This window comes from Globicephala melas, chromosome 1 (genome assembly GCF_963455315.2).
Source record: "Globicephala melas chromosome 1, mGloMel1.2, whole genome shotgun sequence".
Classification (NCBI taxonomy): domain Eukaryota; kingdom Metazoa; phylum Chordata; class Mammalia; order Artiodactyla; family Delphinidae; genus Globicephala; species Globicephala melas.
In genome coordinates this window covers 1,574,031-1,593,557 of record NC_083314.1, presented here as the reverse complement: position 1 = coordinate 1,593,557, position 19,527 = coordinate 1,574,031, and the positions used below count along the sequence as shown (strand labels likewise).

Genomic DNA, 19,527 nt, shown 5'->3' with positions numbered 1-19,527 from the left:
TTGCATGACACTTATCACCCCCTGACATGCTATAGGATCTGCCACTTATCTTATTTACGTCCGTCTCTCCCCACTAGAACGTGCGTTCCAAAATCTCTAGCATCTAGAACAAGGACCCTCTGCAAGACGCGCTCAAGGCATGTTTGCTGAGTAAGTGAACGAACGAGTGGATGAGTGCGTGAGTCATGGGATGAAGGGGCTGAGAGCCATGTAAGGAAGATAACATTGTGAGAAGCAGACTTGTAAATGCGATCAAAGGAGACACCCAAGGAGCAAATTCAGGAAGAAAGGCTGAGGGAGTTCACCTTCATGGGCCTGGAGACAGGATTCTAATACTTAAGGCGATGGTAAAAATAATAGAAATGATAAACTGAGAACGCAACAAAGGGACCAGAGTTGGACACAAGGACTTTCTGACTGTGGGTCTAAGTGCACACAGTCCAAGGTCAGAATGCCCCGCCCAGAGGCCAAGGTAACCCGGTGGTGCCCTTCTGACGGGGAGGGGCCCGGGGAGGGGGTGTGTGGCGGGTACGGGGCGGGGCTTCGCGGGGGCGGGGCTTCGTGGGGCGGGGCCTCACTGAGGTTCTGCAGCACGCGGTCCCGCTCCAGCTGCGTGTCCCGGATCTTGTTCTGCAACAGGATCAGCTTCTCCTCGTACTGGTGCTTGAGCGTCTGGAGCCGCCGCTGGCTGTTCTCCAGCTCGTCAATCAGCTTCTGCTTGATTTCGATCTCGCAGGTCAGGTCGGCCAGGTCAGCCTGGTAGTTCACCTCTGTGGGGGCAGAGACAGGCTGGACCGGGGGCCGGGGGCCAGGGGCGTGGTGGAGGGGACGGGCCTTCCCCTGGCCAGCCGTGACCACTCAGTGACCAGTGGCGAGAGGAAGTGACACATCCCATGGTGGGAAGGTGCTGCCAGGTGGCAACACCCTTAAAGAGCTGCCCGGGAAGTGCGGGAAGTGGCCCTCCCTGGGCCAGGGAGCTGGGGGGTGGGGGGACCAGGCGTCCCACCCACCTCTGCTGTGCCCCAGAGGCTGATGCCCGCTCGCCGTGGACGACCTGGGAGCCAGCAGGGCTAGAGGGAGAGGACCCAGAGCAGCCAGCAGGACTCTGGGTCGGAGCAGAGCTGAGGGACACACGTCCCGTTTAGAGGAGTGGGCTGCAGACCAGCCAGACCTAGGTCCAAGGCCCAGCTCTGCATCTCCCACACGGGGAGGCCACCAACCCTCGTGAGCTTGCTCTTCAGTGGTGACAAAGGGAGGAGACCTAACACCTCCATCCAGGGTGGTTGTGAGGATGCAGAGGCCAGGCCCGTGAAGGGTACAGCTCACCTCAGTGCCCGGCACCCGGGCTGCTGCCATCGTGTCCCTGTTGTTTCTGCTACTACTGGTTTCACGTCTCAGTTCGGCCGGGACACCCGCTGCCGCAGCAGTTTCTCTGCGCCTGCGTGGCAGGCAGCCCCGCCCCGGGCAGCCCCACCCAGGAGCACGCACGCACGCACGCACCCTTGTCCTCGGGGTCGGAGTCCGAGTCCACCAGGCTCTCCTCGCTGCCCGAGTCCTCGTCCTCACGGCCGCTCTCCTCCGGCTCCTCGTCCTCCTGGGCACCAGGCGCCGTCAGAAGGGTGGGCAGTGCGGGGTGCGCGGTGCTGGCGGGGCCTCCCACCCACGCCTCCCAACAGCCTGGGCAGAGCCCCTCTGTGGAAGCCTCCCGCCCCCATCCCCCAGCTGGGAAGAGGGGCTGAAGGATGGACGTCACATGGTGACCAGTCAGATACCGCGAGGCATAAGGAGCCCCTCCCCGGCGCAAGGACGTCATGGCGACCCGCACCCCGGCAGGGACATGGGGGCGGCCCGAGGTGGGCGGGGGACCCTCACCTCCTCGGCCTCATTGTCATCGGTCTCCTCGCTGTTCTCCTGTTGGAGTTTTGCCCTCTTTTTGAAGGCTTCCTTCTCTGGGCTGCCCAGGAGTGAAGGGTGGACCGGTTAGGGTACTGACCTGCCTTCAGTGTGTGGGTGGGGCGGGGGTATGGGGGGGCAAGAGTGCCTCGTCTCTAGGGCCTTGTATGGGGCTGGGCTCCGGTTCTGCAGGGATCCACTGCTCTTCCCTGGCCCCCAGCTCAGAATGAACCCTGGGGGGACTCCACCCTCCCTCTCCTCGGGGAAAGTCCAGCGTCAGAGGAAGGCGGGAGGCTTCTGCCCACAAATGAGACCGGCCCACTGAGTCCCCAGGCCACCCGGGGTACGCACAGCCCCTGCTGGACACAGGGTCCTGGGGGGAGCCTCCCCTCACCTCTTTCTCCGCTGCCTGACCTCCTTCTTCTTGAGCCTCTCCAGGTCCTGCTTGGCTCGGCGGATGACCTCAGCGGCATCCTCCATGGAGCCGGTCGGGACGACCGGGGACGCGCCCAGGGAGTAGGGACCCCGGGTCGAGGCCCGAGAGAGGCTGCGACGCAGGGACTCGTTCATGGCCTCGCTCTCCAGGAGCTTGGTCCTGCGGAAGGGAGGGTGGGGGGCGGGTGAGCGGCCCTGCCTCGGCCCCAGGGCGCCCAGGTGCGCAGGGGCTCACTCACCGCAGGTCCTCAATCTCCCGGATGTAGTTCTGGATCAGAGCACCGATGGCCTCGCTGCCGTCTCCTGAGAGGGTGGCAGGGAGGAAGAACAGTGAAGATAATAAGTACAGCAAGGACCTTAGCTCCAAGCTGGTGGTCTTATATCACTGTCTCCTCCAACAGGGCCTTTTTCAAGGAGGAATCTATCAAAGAGGGACTTGTCTGTGGGCGCAGAGACACACAGGCGCAGATGCTAACGGCGAGACTGGAAACAGGCAAATATCCATCAATAGAGGCTGTTATGATAAATTATTCGTCGCCATCACATATGGAACACTGTGCAGCTGAAGAGCATTAAGTAGGCTTGTATGTTTTTAATACAGAAAGATCCCAGGACTTCCCTGGTGGCGCAGTGGTTAAGAATCCGCCTGCCAATGCAGGGGACAGGGGTTCGATCCCTGGTCCGAGGAGATCCCACATGCCACAGAGCAATGAAGCCCGTGCACCACAACTACGGAGCCTGCGCTCTAGAGCCCACGAGCCACAACTGCTGAGCCCGCGTGCCACAACTACTGAAGCCCGTGCGCCTAGAGCCCATGCTCCACAACAAAAGAAGCCACCGCGATGAGAAGCCCACGCACTGCAACGAAGCCTAGCCCCCGCTCGCCGCAACTAGAGAAAGCCCGCGCGCAGCAACGAAGACCCAACGCCGCCAAAAATAATAATAATTTTTAAAAATATACAGAAAGATCCCTACGGCATAATGCTAAGTGGAAAGGGAGTCACAGGACAGTACATACGATCACATTTTCAGAGAAAGAAAACGCCACCCTGCACGCCCCACGTCCCAGGCTGGGTGGGGGGCGGAGGGCCCAGCCTGCCCGCGCCGGAGCCAGCCTGGTGCTCCTGACTCACCGGCCTTGGCCAGGAGCAGGTTGGCCTCCTGGCTCATGAGCTGTGTGACACGGCTGTTGATGGCGTCGATGGCCTCCTGCATGGCCTTGACCCGCAGGCGCAGGGCCCCGTTCTCCTTCTGCAGCATCGCGTTCTCCCGGAACAGGTCACTGTAGCCCTCGGCGCCATCCTCCCCGATCACCCTCTTGCCCTGGGAGGAGGGGCGGGGCGAGGGGTCAGGGGCGGGGGGGGGGGGTGATGATACTCTTCCCCGCCACCCCCGCCCCGGCCCCTCCCTCGGCGAGGCGGCCCTGCCAACCTCCCAGCGCTCAGAAACCTGCCGTGGCCCCAGTGACAACAAAAAGTCCACATTTTGTGACCAGCCACTGCAGGCCACTGTGTTCTCACTCCACCTCCCTCTCTACTGCTCACCTTCCCGCCTCCCCAGACACGAACCCGAGGGTGGGAACCCGAAGGGCCCCGGTGGGTGGCACGAAGGAGGACGGCAGTCTGGGTGTGAGACTACAGGGAGGGGTGGAGATTGGAGCACAGAGTCGCCCTCAGTCTACAAGGCACAGCCACTTGGGCCACTCCAGCCAGCTCAGCGCCAGATCATCACATCTTCAGATTTTTAAAGGAAAACGGAAACTCCCTGATTTTCAGAAAGCATGACAACTACGTTGCATTCTTTTAAAGCAAACGGCAAGTCAAACCAAAACCCACTTGTGTGCTAGGTTCGGGCCAGGGGCCACAGCTGGCGACTTTTGCCTTAGTCGCACAGAATGGGACGCACCCCCGAAGGCACTCGTTTTTCCTGTCTCTGTTCCTTTGTACGTGGCTTGCTGGCATCCTAGGACACCCGCTCCACTTCCTTTTGCTGGTGTCTCATTCATTCCTCAAGATCCACATAAAAGGTCCCCTCTTCCATGAGGCCCTCCCTGACCACCTGAGCAAGGAGGGCCAACCCTCTCCTGCAGCATCCCCCAGGCACGCTGGACCACTCACGTGGTCCCCATCAACTCTCCTCACTCTGTGCCGCAGCCTAGAGTCTTACCTGGTCCAACACGGCATATTCAGCAGACGGGAAACCCCAGCAGAGCGTCTGCCCTACACATGAGATCTATGCAAGCAGGGGTGTGCTCTCCCTTCTCTTATATTCTAAGCCCTGAGGGCTCCGACTTCGTATGCGCAGGTCACCCACCAGGTGAGCCTGGCACTGGGCGCCGCGGCTGGCACATGGCGATGCCCAGGGCGCGGGGAGGCCGGGTTGGGGGGGGGCCCGCTCACCGCCTTGTACTCCATCAGCTCCATCTGCAGGCGCGCAATCTCGGCCCGCAGCGCGCTGATCTGCTGGCTGGTCTTGTCCTGGTTCACCACCACCTTGTTCTTGATGTTGCGGGCTCGGTTGGCGTATTTGAGCGTGTTGAGCGTCTCCATGAAGTCCCGGTCAGAGGGGCTCACGCAGGCGATCATGATGGTCTGGCTGGGGAGCATGGGGGAGTGGGGTGGGGAGTGAGGGACGAGGGCATGGCCGGCCCAGGAGCATCACTTCAGAGCAGATCCCGCTCCCGCCTGGAAGCCCTAAGGGCCTGGGCAGAACCTGGGACGTGGGGATCCGGACTACCTAGCCCAGGTTTCCACTCCAACAGTGGTGACCACAGCGAGGGAGGCCGTGATGTGTCATCGCCGAAATCATGGCCCTGTGTGTGTCCTTAGCGCCCCCGTCTATTTTCCCCTTTGGGCTCTAGCACCTCCTTTAGGACTATCCCTCCCTGCTGTGCAGATGAGAAAGCTGGGTCCGACCGTAGTGGCCGACGGGCACCTCGAGGCCTGAGGCCCACAGGGGCGGGAGGGCCCCCTGTCCACTGGGCCTTCTGCCTCCAACCCTCCCACCAGTGTGCCCCTGCGCCTTCACCCCTGCCCCTCCCTGGGGTGGTGGGCAGGTACCTGTTCCCGCCCAGCGAGTCCTGGAGGAGCCGGGTGAGCTTGGAGTCCCTGTAGGGCACGTGCACCACTTTCTTGCTCTGGTCCCCCAAGGCGCTGATCACGTTGCCCAAGGCCAGCTGCGGGAGACCACAGGCGGCGCTGGCTCGAGAGCACCCAGGGAGGGAGGGGGTGGGACCAGCGGCTCGCTGACCCCAGCAGCCCTCAGGCTCCCTGAGGGTTTAAAGGCAGATGTGTGATGGTTGGTGACGTCAGGCAGTCGGGGACAGGGAGAGGGGGAAGGTCCAGAGGCCCAACAGCAGTGACATACGGGGCTCCGGCCAGTAGCCGGCCCGAGGGGGGCCTGGGGAGGGTCTGAGGCTGAGCTGGGCTGACCGCCGCGTGCCTACCAGGCCACAGTTGATCGAGATGCCCTCCTTGGCCCGCTCGCCTGTGGCCCCCGTCCGCTTCAGCCGCTCTGAGCCCGCCAGGTCCACAAAGTGAAACTTGGCGGTGAGCGTCTCATACTCGCCCGAGGGAGCGGTGCCGTCGGGAAGCCCGGTCACGGCCTCGTTCACCTGCAGGGAAGCGGGCGTGTGACTCCCGGCCCCCGCCCACCTTGGGCTCCTCTGCTCTCAGCCCCTGCCCTCGGGATTCGGGGTGCAGCGTGGCTGGGGGGCTCACACACACAGCGCATCTGACTGCGTGCACGTGCCGGTTCTCCCCGCCTGAGAAAAAGAAAGGTCCGCAAGCCGGCAGGCTCCGTCCCCACCCCGCCCTCCGACACGCCGCCGCGGGCTCCTCACCAGGTCAGGCCGGGTGCACAGGCGCATCTGGCACACGTGGATGGTGAAGATGGCGTGGGAGCGGGAGCTCTGCACGTTCATCTGGGTGCTGGCCGTGGTGCGCGACAGGGCGCCCTGCTTCAGGCACTGGATCAGCTGGGGAGTGCGGATGTGAGGACCAGCTGGCTGCAAAGCCCGGCCCCCGGCCCCCAGCCCCCAGCCCCCAGCACCCGGGCGGCTCCTCAGATGCTCACCTCCTCCTGGGAGCTGACGAGGCGGGCGGTGACGCCCGTGGTGTAGATGCCGCCGTTGGCGTCCTCGTGGATCTTGATGTTGGACCTGCGGTGGCGGGCGTCAGGGTCGCGGGCGCTGTCGAAGAGGTCGAGGATCTCCTCGTTGTAGAGCTGTGCGGGCGGAAGACAGCCGCTGGGCGCAGGTGGGTGCAGAGGGGCCCCGGGGGTTCTCTCTCGTGTCACAGGCCAGCTCTGCTTTGCAGGTGTGGAAACCAGGCTCTGGGAGGCGACCTGGCCACCCCCAGTCCTCTCTGGGCTCTGGCTCCGGGATCTTTCCCCTGGACAGTGTAGGGCAGCTGGGCCCCGGGGAGAGCTATCCTGAGAGCCCTTCCACTCCCCAAGGAAGTGGCACCCAGTGCTCAGCCCTGGTGGGGGGCTAAGGACCTGGTGGGGACAAGGGGACTCGAGTCCTCACGTGGACGAACAGCATGTGACCGTGGTTGGGGCAGAGCCTGGGATGTTACAGGGCAGGAAAGGGGGGTGGGGGTGTGGCTTCAGGAGGGAGGGGGGTGGAACTCAGTGGAGAGCTGAGCAGCGCCCTGTCCTATCCCTATGGTCCCTGGGGGCTGAGGAATGTGGGATGGAGAGCAGTCTGGGAACGCCACCACGGGAGGTGGCCTGGCCAGGAGCAGCACCCCATTTCAGAGGGTCTCAGGCTTGCACACTCTTGTGTTTGGAGTTGCTGGCAGGGAAAGTTTCACCTGCTGGCGTTTGCACCATGCAGGGGGCTGGAGCTGGAGAGCAGGAGGGATGGGGCAGCTGGTCAGTGGCCAACAGAATCCCGAGGGGGGAAGGGGCAGGCCACAGCCCTCGGACATCCGAGGCTTTGATGGCCTTAAAGGGACAGAAATACCCCACAGGAAGGGGAAGAGGAAACGGCAGGGACCGGTGCAGACGTGGGGGCCTTGGTGTCTGTCTGTCTGCTGGGACAGACGCATGGCATCATTTAACCCCTTGTGGGTCACCCTTTGGCATGGGTTTTCTAGGTACTGAACTGCTCTTTGGGGCTTTCTATGGCAAAAGGATGGAGAAAAGAAAAAACAAAGAGATGAGGAAGCTTATAGAAATACACAGCATAGGACACGCATACACACAAACATATACAGACACACACAGACACACACACACATACGCACACATATACCTACACACATACACAGACACACACATATACACATGCCTCACACAAACACAAACATGCACCTACACACATCTCCACATACGTATACACACGAACACACAGACACACACACACGCAGACACATATATGCACATGTACACACACAGAGGCAGACTCTTTATCAGAAGCAAAAGCCCAGAAGAGTAAAGAGAAACTCTCAGGTCTACAGTACAGGTCCCCTAGGGGAAAGTAGCCACGCTGGGGCCGGGGTCGGGGGGCGTGGCGGGGGGGAACACGAGACCTGGGGACGGCTGGGGCCACATCTCTCCCCCCGAGGACAGCCTGGCTGCAGTCTGAGCCCAGGGTGGCCCCACACCCAGCAGACGTCCCAGGGCCGGGGCTCCGTGGGCTGGCGCTGCCCGGTCCAGGTGCGCTAGAGCAGGAGCCTGGGGACACCCGGCCTCACGGGAAGTACCCAGGCCCAGCGGCCTTCCTGGAGACGCTTCTGAGAGGCCCCTTGGCAGGCCAGAGGTCCCCTCCCCACCCCCAAAGCCCCCAGCTGCCACGGTCCCTGGGCTCGGCACCCGGACATCCTCCCAGGGAGAGGCAGGGCCAGATGCCAGAAAGGCCCCTCAGGAGGACCTTCCTGCTCTGGGGTTAGAAAAGGCTCAGAGGGTCAGGAAGGACCTCAACCAGAAAGGGACAGGGCAGGCCGCTCTGAGGCTGGGGAGGGCCCAGCAGAGGCCAGAAGGGGCGAGAACTAGAGTCTCACCGTGTGCTGGGCAGGTGCTTCCTCATCATTCCCTGAAACCCCTACGAAGTAGGTGTCATCACCCCCATTTTGCAGAGTGGTGAAACGACTTGCCCAAGGGCACACATCTGGTACGTGTCGGAGCTGTAATCAGTCAGGCTTTGAAGAGATCCTACAGGTTCTCACTGACTCAAGCTCCGTCTGAGGCAGGAAGCCCCTTCAGTGTCCCACCAGGTGGCCCCCTGGCTCTGGCGGGGATACTTCCACAGCAGGAACCTCCGTCACATGCAGATGCCTCCCTGGCTCCCCAGGCTCTTCCTGCGGCCCTGGCGGGGAGCCCAGCTTCCAGGCCTTGCTGCCCCCGTCTCCCTCCAGCCCACCCACGAGGCCACGGTACCTCCAGGAACTGGGCGCTGACTTTGAACTCGGGCCCGGCCACCCCCTGCTCCTGTGCCCGCCGCTTGCGCTCAGCGATGCCCCCGAAGAGGTGCGCGATGGCCCTCGGGATGATGCCCTGCTCCTCCTCCGCCATCGCCACGTCGAAACCGGTGCCCATAGTGTACGTCTTCCCGGCCCCCGTCTGCGTGGGCAAAGATGGAAGGAGGGTGGCACCCAGCACCCTGGGGGCGCCAGCGAGCCCCGGACCCCGGCTGCATCCCCCTCATTTACCTCCCAGCCTGGGTCCCTGCCCGGCCTGGTCCCAAAGCCGCAGCCAGCAACGCAGCAGCACCCTCGGACCACAAAACCGCAGCTGCATCTCAGCTGCTCTGAGCGCGGCTCTGTCTCCCATCAGACAGGGAGCCCGAGGCAGCAGTGGCTGTGGGTGGGAGGAGGCAGCTTACCTGCCCGTAGGCCAGCACCGTGGCATTGTAGCCCTCGAAGCAGCCCTCCACGAGCCTGCTCACGCAGGTAGAGTAAATCTGCTCCTGCCAGGTGTCCAGGTCGAACACAAAGTCATAGGTGAAGGCCTTGTCCTTCCCCAGGAGGACCTGCGGCTCCCCCGGGGTGACTGACGTGCAGATGTGGCAGCCCTCAATCTTCTCTTTTGACAGCTGGGGCCGGATCCTGCCCGGGGTGGGGGGAGTCCTGGGTCAGACCCAGCTGCGGGGGGACTGCAGCCACCGTCCTCCCTGTCCTGCCACCAAGCCTCCACCCCCCCAGGCCCCTCCTGCCCCACAAGCGGGAGGAGAAGGAAGGAAACCTAGGATGAGGGCAGCTTTGTAATACTTCGCTAACGATAACGGCAATAGTAACATCAACGCCCCCCGAAGCAGCAGCTGCTAACATTTTGTGAGCACTCTGTGTATCCAGTCTACGTTAAAGGCATTTTACCTAAATGAATTCATGTATTCGTTACCATAAACCGGCGAGGGATGTATGATTTGCCTGATTCTACAGAGGAGAAAACAGAGGCTGGGAGAGTTTAAATGACTTGCCCAAGGTTGTGTAACGGACCGTGACAGGTCTGACTGACATGAAAGCACACGCTCCCGACTGGAGCGCGTGAGTCTGTCCCACGGAGCGGGGGAGAGAAGGCAGCTGGCCCCCTCTGGGGAGGCAAAGCCCAAGACCAGGCAGGGGAAGGAAGGGCGAGGCCTGGCTGCTCCGCCGGGGGCTACGTTCCACAGGAGACCTGCATCTCTGCCCAGGCCTGCGGGGGCTGCAGGGATCCCGCAGCTCAGGACCCGCCCCTCTCTACCAGATGCTGGAGGAACAGTCACAGGCACAAGCTCTTTCCTCTCAGGGAGCCAAGGGCGCCAGACCAGGCACAGCCCTGCGGAGCAGGTCCAGGCAAAAGTTGGAGAAAGGCAGGGACCTCCAGCAGGGGCACCAGCCACAGAAGGGGCTGCATCCCGGACCCTGGGGGCTCCCCGCTAAAGAGGAAGGCAAGCGGCATCAGGGCTAAGGGGGGGGGCGCAGCCTTGGACAGGGCCGTCTCCATGCACCGCCCCTTCCCCTCTTCCAAGCAGCCACTGCCGGAGGAGGTCCCCATGGCAACCAAGTGTGAGTCAGTGAGCATGCGTGTGTCGGGATTGGCGGGGAGCGCCTCCTGATGCCTAAAGTAAGGCGGGGGGTAGGCTCCGCGCTCATGGGCTCACAAAGCCAGCCCCTCTGCCGGCCTCTCACAATGAGCTACTTGTCAGCATCCCTCTCCCTAAGCCAACATTTACCAAGAGAAGAAAAGAGTGCGACGGCCAGGCCGGAAGGCGTCCAGGACCTCGGGGCGCCTCGCTGCAGAGGCGGGCCCTCCAAGCCGCCATCCTGTCCCTGTCCCCGGCTGTCCAGCCCCCGAGGCCCCTCAGAACTGCAGGCCAGGTGAGGTGCTCACCTGGGCCTGCTACCTGCACTTTGCTGCGAGGGGGTTAAAGAGGCCGGGGGAGCAGGTGGTTAGAACCCCAGGTCCAGTTCACACCCATGGTTGGTGGCCTTCCTTCAGCAGCCTTTCCCCTGAGGTGTGGACAGGTCCTCACACCATGGAGGCTGCCAGGTCCGGACATCCGAGGAGTCTACCACCCGCTCCCCTCATCCAGCTGTTCCGGGCCACGCTGAAGTGAGAGTCTAGCTTCTCCGTCTCTCCCAGACTGTTTTCCGGCTGGGAAGGGAGCTGTGGATTCCACCCATCCTTTCTGCACCTGCAGACCAGAAACCTGACCTGCCAGTAAGACGCCCAGGCTGCAGCGCTCCCACCTACACCGCCGGTGGAGGCGGCTGACACACACGACCACACCGAGGGGGACGCTGTGGTCCCCACCGTGGACGAGGAAATAGATAGCGCCCGGCCAGTCGCAGGCAGCAGGGGCAGCAGGGTCTGAGCCCGGGCGGCGCGTGCTCTGCTGCTTCGATGCTCCCGTGCTTCATGTGGCTGAGGGGCAGGGCCCAGCGTGCCAGGCAGTGACCTCAGAGGGGACCGGGCCTCAGGCGGGAAACCAGGAGCTCGGGCCCGGGGGGCCCAGGGTGTCCAGGGCTCCCAGGGGGACGAGGGGCCTGGCGGGGGGCAGCCTCTGAGGCCCCTCCAGCTCCCACAGACACCCTCCCTGCCACGTGGGCTGCTTGCGATGGGATTTCTGGATCCGGTTCAAACACCATTTAATTACCACAGGCAGATGGCAATGCTGGTGATTGGAGGAAATTGAATCAGGGTCCCAGGAGCCAGTGGGAGCAGGGGAGGGGAGCAGCAGCCCTGCCGGGCAGAGTTCGTTGACAAGGGGCCAGCTTCTGCCCCAGCCACCAGCCCCCAGACCAAGAGGGCGGCCGGAAGAGCAGCCTAGGGGACAGGGCGTAGAGGAGGGACCCCAGGTGTCGCGGGGTCAGCCAGGCATTCACCCTGGGACCCTCCAGAGCCTGGCACATCCTGGTGTGGGGTGCTCTGCAGTCAGAGAGCCAGCCCCATTCTACGCACCCGTGTGCTTGGCAGGTATGACGGGTGAGTACTGCTACGCAGAGAATGGGGTACCAGCTGGGGGACAGAGGACACGGGCCCAGGATGAGTCACTAGTTACCAAAGCCACTGACCTGGATGAGGACGGGAGTGTGTTAGTCCCAGGAATGGGCCTTGAATGAGTAAGCGGAGATGGCGGCAGAGAGAATGAAGATTGCATGGATGCTTTCCACGTGCAGGTGCTGGGCCAGGCACCGGCCACGGACCACCTCACTTAAGGGAGGTGATGAGCTAGGGATTTCAACGTCCATTGTCCAGAGAGGAACGTCGAGGCTTGAAGCAGTTGAGTCACACACAGTAAATACAGGGAAGCTGGGAGTCTGAAGCCTGCGGCTTCTCCACTTGTCCAGCTGCCTCCTGCCCGGGAAACTCAATGTCTAGGTGGATATATAAACTCCCTCCACGCATCACCATTAGGGGCAGGAGGCAGCCGGGGGGAGTCCTACCACAGCCTCACACATGCGCCAGGCTGGGCTCCGGCACCCAGCTTCAAGGCACAGTCCAGCGGGGGCGGGCATCCTGGGGCGCCTGCCCACCACACCCTGCCCAGTGGAGAATCTGAACCCAGGCCCTGCAGGCAGGAGATAAAGACGGTCCCTGGACAAGCCCCTGCCCCATCCTCCTGTGGTCCAGGAGCCCCCGCTTCCTCCTGTGTCATCTGGACGACCTCTTCCCAGCTTTAACTTTCTAAGAACTCCATCGCCCTCCCCTCCGGCAGCTCCTGTCCCGGCCCCGCCTGGGGTGAGGTCACTACTGTGGGCTGCCCTGAGAGCTAGTGGCCCTCCGCCAGCATCACCGCCCCAGATGAGGGGAAGGAGGCTGCTTCCGTCTATGTAGGGTGGCAGGATGGCAGGATGACACCACTCCCAGCCCTGTTCCTCCCTTGGGGCGCGGGCGGGAGGTCAGGGGTGGGAACCAGGTTCCAGGGTCTTGCCAGTAAACCATGGACGCTGCGTGCTGTGGACCAGATGCAGGGCCGGGGTGAGGTGAGTGAGGTATTCGCCTCAAGTGCAAAATTTAAGGGAACATGAAAAAAACTCAGTAATCAATAGAGATCATGATTTAATGCAATGTTTGGAAACTCAAGTTGGCAAACCGTGCTGCCTGTTTTTGTCAAAGTTTTGTGGACCCAACGTCCAGTATCATTTCTGTCCAGAGACCCCCCTGAATGTCACCCATGGGCACCTCACCCCAAGCCCCATCCCCCCCAAACCTCCCCATCCCTTCTCCAGGTCCTGCAGGGGGAGGGCGGGCGGACGGCCCCACTAAGAAAGGCCCGGAATCTCCCAGAACAGAGCCCGGTCTATTCGCCACTCGGCAACCCGCAGAGAGGGCGGTGGGAGGGGGCGGGGGCGGGGGCGGGGGGCGGGGACGGGGGCGGGGGCGGGGACGGGGGCGCGGAGAAAGGGGCGGCGCTAGCTCTTCGGAGGCGGGATCTGGCCCAGGGTCCTCGGTGCGCAGCGGGGCGGGGCTGGGGGGCTGTGGCTGGTGATTTTAGTACCTGTCCACACACGCTGGCGCAGAGGGACTGCGGGCGCTCGTGGCCGCCCCCTCACAGGCTGATGCTCCAGGCGGGGGACAGAGGCCGCCAGGCCGAGCCCAGGCCTGCGGCAGCCGCTGAGCTCAGCGGTCCCCGGGCTCTTCGGAGAGCCGGCACAGGGCGGAAGGGGCGGACAGGGGAGACAGGCAGGCCCGGGAGATGCTGATACCGCCCAGGAGGAAAAGTCCCTCCCTCAAAGGGTAGCCGGCCGGAGCCCCACACTCCACCCAGTCCTCGGCGACATCACACAAAGCCGGCCAATCATCGGCCAGGGCTCCGCCCAGTAACCTTGGGCTGGGGGAGGGGCAGTGGGTGTAGCTCAGCTTCTCAGGTAAAATCCGTCCTGCCTGATCAGCTGCCTCCGGTCCCTCCTCTGATCCCTCATTGACCTGCCCCCAAATCTTTGCCCAGAATTCCTAGGGATGCGGCCCCCAGGCTCTTTCCCCTCGAAGAAGTCTTACTTTTCTCTAAGAGGTAATAGGCCGTGATATTAAAATAACTAACCAAGAACTGTTCCAGAATCCTAGAAGATTCTTCCAGCTGTGGTGTATGGTCTGATTCCTGACACCCTTTTTTGCTGGGACCTGGAACCCCATTACATCTCTGCTGACTCAATTCCCCAGTAGGTAATAACCCCACACTTAGGGAGTAAGATGCCTCTTTGCTGGTCGCTGTACCTGCCACACTTTGCACACGTTCTAACGGGGGTATCCCCCCCGCCCGCCCCAATTTACAAATGAGGGCTGAGAGAGAAATTAACGCAGCTCAAGGTCACACAGCTAATTAGTAACAACGTCTTCTAGGAAGACCACCTTTCCTGGCTGTGGGCCTGAAGATTCAGTGCAGAAGGAGGGAGAACCAGCCCGCATGCAGCTGCCCACCCGTGAGTAATGTCACTCTGGGGGCTTCCAGGCTGGGAGACACCCTCTCAGGCCTCACCTTGAAGTCTCTGAGAACCACAGACCCGGAAGAGAATCTCCCCTCAGATGGCCACGGTCACCCATGTGACTAGTTAGTCCCTTTGGAAAAAGCCCCAGGGATATAAGCCTATCTGCTCTTTTCTCCTTCAGGACCCCCTAACACCTTTCTGGAACCCTGAATAGGAGCCCCTGGGCAAGTGGGTCAGCCCAGGGAGGCCCAGAGAAGTAAGGACACCCAGCTCCCCGTCTTGGGGTGTGCTGCTCCCAAGGTGGCCCAGATTTCACGGCCTCCCCTCCTCAGGCCAGCCCACAGTCGGCGTGCATGGCTTCATCTGGAGCTGGGCTGTCGTGGCCTCCGTCGTGTGTGTGTGTGTGTGTGTGTGTGTGTGTGTGGCAGGGGACACTGAGAGGAGCCCCAGGACCTCCTGTCTGCCTGGCCCACCAGATCACTCAGCCATGCCATGACCTGCCGGGGATCACCTCGTCCCCATCAGTGACACAGCCAGACCAAAGGGGAAATCAGCTACAGCGGGAGGGATTCAGATAAGCTGGCAGAAGGAACTTCCCGCCTGCAAAGGCTGTGGAGCCCTGGGAAGGGGAGCCTGGAAGAATGTGCAACCTTCCTCCTCTGGAATCATGGTCACTGACACCACCCGAGCCTCATCTGATAAGGACAGTGCCTAATATCTTTTGAGAACCTATGCGTGGAGCTCCTTTACATGCATGAACATATGTCATGTGTAAAGACCCATCTTTACTGAGGCCCAGAAAGGAGAATCTGAACAAGCCCGAAGTCACACACTCCTAACGGTGGAGGTGAAATTCAAACCGAGCCTGACTGTGCCCAGTCTGGCCTCACCCTCTAAGCAGCCCTGGCGCGGAGAGAGGTGGGCTGGAGAAAGATGATCCTGCTGCCAGCTGCCAGCAGGGCTGAGAGCTGTCTGCTGGGGAAGCATTTTCCCATTCCGTAGTGAAGAAAGCCAAGGCCTGGGCAGGGCAGGCAGGGGGCCGAGGACGCAGAAGGCTGCTTCCCTGCGTGAGCACGGCGCCCACCTCCCTCCGCGGCAGAAAGAGGACACCCGCACCCACTTTACCAGGCGTCCTCTCCTCTCCCTCCTCCTCCCACCGTGGCAGCCTGCCAGCTCCGGGAAGGCGGCTGGAAGCAAAATCCCTGCTCTCTCTGGGGAGTCTGCCTCCCAGACACCCGGGGGCTTTAGCCGACTTAGCGCAAAGCGTCTTCCCGTGGGGGCCAGTCCTCTCTGAAGCAGGGTGGCAGGTCCAGCCTGGGGTGCTGGCCCTTTCAGCTGCAGGGGTGCAGTGTGGGGAGCCCCGGGACAGCCAGAGGGCCCTGGTGTCCCCCCGCCGGCCCTTCTCCTGGCCTCCTAGACCCTCCCCAGCCCAGCCTTCCTGAGGCTGCTGCAGGGAAAAGACTGGCTCTGAACCCCCAAACAAGAAGGCTTTGTGCGGCGGGGTCAAAGGGCATGGGTTTACAGAGCTCAGCCTGGTGAAAGGGGTCTGTCAGCCCCCTCTGCCTACTTCTGCCCTCACACATCTTCCCGGGAGCACAGGGAGTGGTGCAGACACTCAGAGGGAACCTACAGGAAACCTGGGGTTCCGCACACCGACCCTACTCCCTCCTGAGGATGCCCTTAACCTCTCTCTCTCTCTCTCTCTCTCTGTTCATCCAGGGTTCTGGCCACTGCCTTCTGAGGAATGCCCAGACAGGCCGTCCAATGGGGGAGGGCGCGGGGAGTCTTATCCATACCCCCCCAGGGCATCGGGATCTCAGCTGGGCCCAGGCACCCCTAGAACAGCCGAAGCCGGCCCGGGGGAGGAAGCAGGCGGGCGGAGGGGCTGGGAGGGCAGGAGCTGGAGCGAGGAGGGGCCGAGGGCGGCCAGACCCGATCCGGAGCTTCACAGGCCCCTGCCTGCTGTTGGCCACGCGAGCCTGCAGGCCTGTGAGCCTATGAGCGGCAGCTCAGGGCCTGGCCAGAGGGCGTTCCCAGCTCAGGGAAGCCCGCTCAGCTGTGCTCCGGCATCCCGGGGCATCTGGCAGGGGTTTCCCATGACCTCCCAGGAGACGCGGCAGAGCCCAGAGCTGTGCCGGCATCTGCATCTGGTGGGGGACAGCTCAGTGGGGACTGGGCCCTGGGGACACTCCCCTGCTGAGGAATGCACAGCAACAGGCGCCTGGCCTGAGCCTCTCCCCACCCCGCTAGCCCTGGTCCCCAGCCGCCCTGCCAGGCTCTCCTCGGGGCACCTTAACTCCAGCCTCAGGAAGGACCAGTCCGGCCTAGAGGAAGGACTGGTGGCCTCTGCCACCACTCTGATGGCGGGCTTCCACCGAGGATGGCAGAGGGGTAGGGGCTCAGGCATCCAGGGGTCTGGGGATGGGGAACCGTGGCCCTCCATCCCTTCCACCCGCAGAGCAGCCAAGGGGAGAGAGGGAGTGCTCCAGAGGACAGGACGCTGCAGCCAACAGTGCTGCCACGGGCTGTGGGCTCCGTGGCCCCTGCCACTGAGCTCCACTGCCCCATCCCCCTGGGACAGAGAATTAGCCCCCGGGGTCAAGGCCGAGCATCCCTGCCCCAGCAGGAAGCCCGGCAGCCTCTCAGGGCCCCGCCTCCCCCTAAGGAGCTGCTGGGCTAGAGGTTAAAGGAGAGAGACAGGAGCCCACGGACACTTGGGGTGGGGGTGGGTGTAGACTTGGCTGTCCTGGAACTTCCCTAGAGGGTGGCGAGGTGGCACTCAGGCAGGAAAACAAATTCCAGGGGCAGCTGTGTGAATCTCAGGAAAGGGGAGAAGGGTGGCTCCCACCCAGTGGTGGGGGGAGGAACTCCCCCAAACTAGGAGCACGTGGGGACAGGCAGCCCACAAAGAAGGCCCAGCCGGCCTCACCCGCCACATCTGCGCAGCCCTGTGTGCCTCCCCGAGTACCTTCCCGCGTTCGCGGTCACGGCCATGACGTGCGGAAAGGGCTGGAGGAAACGGAGGCACAGAGGTGCCCAGAAAGAGCGAATCAGCAGCCGGATGACGAGGCCACGTGGAGCAGGGTGAGGAGCACGTGCTTGGAAGCAAGGGTGCCCCGGGTCCAAATCCAGACGCCTCCATTTACGGCTGTGAGCCTGTGCCCATCTCCACCTCGCGGGCTTCCGTGGGACAACGCAGGCGTGACACGTGGCGCTCAGTGAGCGTGCAGGAAATGACAGCGCCCAGCCCCGCCCTCCCTGCTCAGTCCTTCCATCACAGCGAGCTTCCTGCAATCAATCATCAATCAATCAATCCAAGGGCTGGAGGTGAATTCCTCTTTCTACCTAACAGTCACTGTGGCTTAACCTAGAGAGACACCGCTTAGATACGCTTTAAGGGCTTTTTTTTTTTTTTTTTTTTTTTTTTTTTGCGGTACGCGGGCCTCTCACTGTTGTGGCCTCTCCCGTTGCGGAGCACAGGCTCCGGACGCGCAGGCTCAGCGGCCATGGCTCACGGGCCCAGCCGCTCTGCGGCATGTGGGATCCTCCCGGACCGGGGCACGAACCCCTGTCCCCGGCATCGGCAGGCGGACTCTCAACCACTGCGCCACCAGGGAAGCCCAAAGGCTTATTTTTAAAACATTTCATTCGCACTTCGCTTCTCAAGAGTCACCCTTTAAGGACCGGCCACCTTCTACTGCATCCAAACCGCTCCTCTTCACAAATGGCCAAACCAGCACAAAGCGCTGATCCCATTCTACAGTGGGTAAAACTGAGGCCCAGAAGGAGAAACAGAAATGGGGCCCCACGACCCAGCCAGTAACCGACTTCGTGGGCCCCAGCCCTGCCCTCTGCCTGCACAGCTGTAGGAATAAGGGTGCCAGGAACATGTCACCTCTGCCACTTCCTCAGCCCCTGCCCCCACCCCCCTCTATGAGGTCTTCAAAGGCTGAGAGCCAATCAGGCAGGCTGGCTGGGGCGGGGTGGGGGGCACGCTTCCGGGGCCTGCGGTTACTACACTGCACTTCCTGGTGATGACATAAGCCCTATTTCTGCAGCAGAAGCCCGCCACCAGGACTCTCAGGTCTCCACTGGCCACAGGAGGCCCTGCCTGGGCCTCAGTTTCCCAGGTCTGCGAACTGGACAGGAGGGGCCACAGGCGGCACTGGTTGGCCCTGACTGGCCTTGGACTCCACCAGAGTGGGGGCAGGGGGCGGGGAAGGGGGTTTCTGAGGCACGGCATCCCCACCCTCACTCAGTTTTTTCTGTCTTCAGTGTCTTTGTCCCAAACCACCGATTCTCTTGATTCAAAATTTAAACGGACACTGAGACTTCAGAGGAGCCTGGATCCAGGGGAATACATGCAGCTACAGAACCCGAGCGAGAGAGCAGGGGTGCCATCTGACTGTCCCGGGGCCCCTGGCTGGTGCGCCCCATGCCCTTTCCAGCCCCTGCCTGACCCTGCAGTGTCCAGGGATGGATGTGGAACCGGCAGAGCCCCCATCCCCACCCTAGCAGACTAAGGAAGGAAGCTTAAGGAAACCAGGCAAAGATAAGGGGGAAGGGGGTTAGGCCACCCTGAGGGCTCCCCGAGGGCTGGGGGCTCAGAGCTGGGGGCTTGAAAGGGTCTTAAATAAATGCACCACGTGACTTGGCTTCCTTCCCCAATCTCAACTTTGCCAACTGGCATTTCTTAACAGCCACCCCTTCCCCTTCTCCCCCCACTGGTCAGGCCTATATTTCTGCAGCCTGGGGCAGGTCAGCTCTCCCCAGGGTCCCCCCCAAACCCCGGCCCCAGGTAGAAGCAGGCCTCTAGGCCAGCCTCAGAGCTGAGAGAGTCCTTATCGTACGAGGGGATTTATGGATAAACGTATCACGGGGCAGGCTGGAGGGGCTGGCCTGGGAGTCTCGGTGCAGAGCTCAGGGGCAGATGGGCCAGACTCCAGGGTGGCCTGGGGTGGGGCTTTGGGGTCTGCTCACACGCACACCTTCTCCCCTTATCCCACAGCCCCAGGTCCTGAAAGTCGCCTCCTCTGGCTCTGCACCCCCTTGGCCTTCCCCGTGGCTCCGCAGACAAGCCAGCTTTGATCCTCATCCGGAGAGATTATAGGGCCAAGAGCCCTGGGCCTAGCACTTCTTACCTAGTCTAGCAGCTCCCGGACCTCCACCCTTACACATACACACAACACCCGCCCCCCACCCCACCACCGCCCAGACCAAGTCTGTCTCTTTCCCGGCCTCCCTGTCTCAAGAGTTGGACCCAGGGCTTGCCATTAGTTATTCTCAGTTAGATATAAGAAAGGGTTTCCAAAAAGACAGCTCAGCGCGTGCTGGGCTAGGCTCTTGG

The 19,527-nt window shown here is 62.2% G+C and overlaps 1 protein-coding gene across 1 annotated transcript in view; it reads right to left on the bottom strand.

Annotated features, from left to right (window-relative positions):
* Positions 1–19,527, bottom strand: part of KIF21B (kinesin family member 21B) — a 44,588-nt gene that overhangs the window by 22,218 nt on the left and 2,843 nt on the right. Inside the window, 13 exon segments of the mRNA XM_030844290.2 lie at positions 579–770; positions 1,501–1,594; positions 1,873–1,954; positions 2,288–2,488; positions 2,568–2,631; positions 3,462–3,651; positions 4,728–4,923; positions 5,388–5,503; positions 5,774–5,941; positions 6,170–6,304; positions 6,403–6,552; positions 8,710–8,892; positions 9,155–9,377. Of these exon segments, the coding sequence (XP_030700150.2) occupies positions 579–770; positions 1,501–1,594; positions 1,873–1,954; positions 2,288–2,488; positions 2,568–2,631; positions 3,462–3,651; positions 4,728–4,923; positions 5,388–5,503; positions 5,774–5,941; positions 6,170–6,304; positions 6,403–6,552; positions 8,710–8,892; positions 9,155–9,377 (1,994 nt within the window).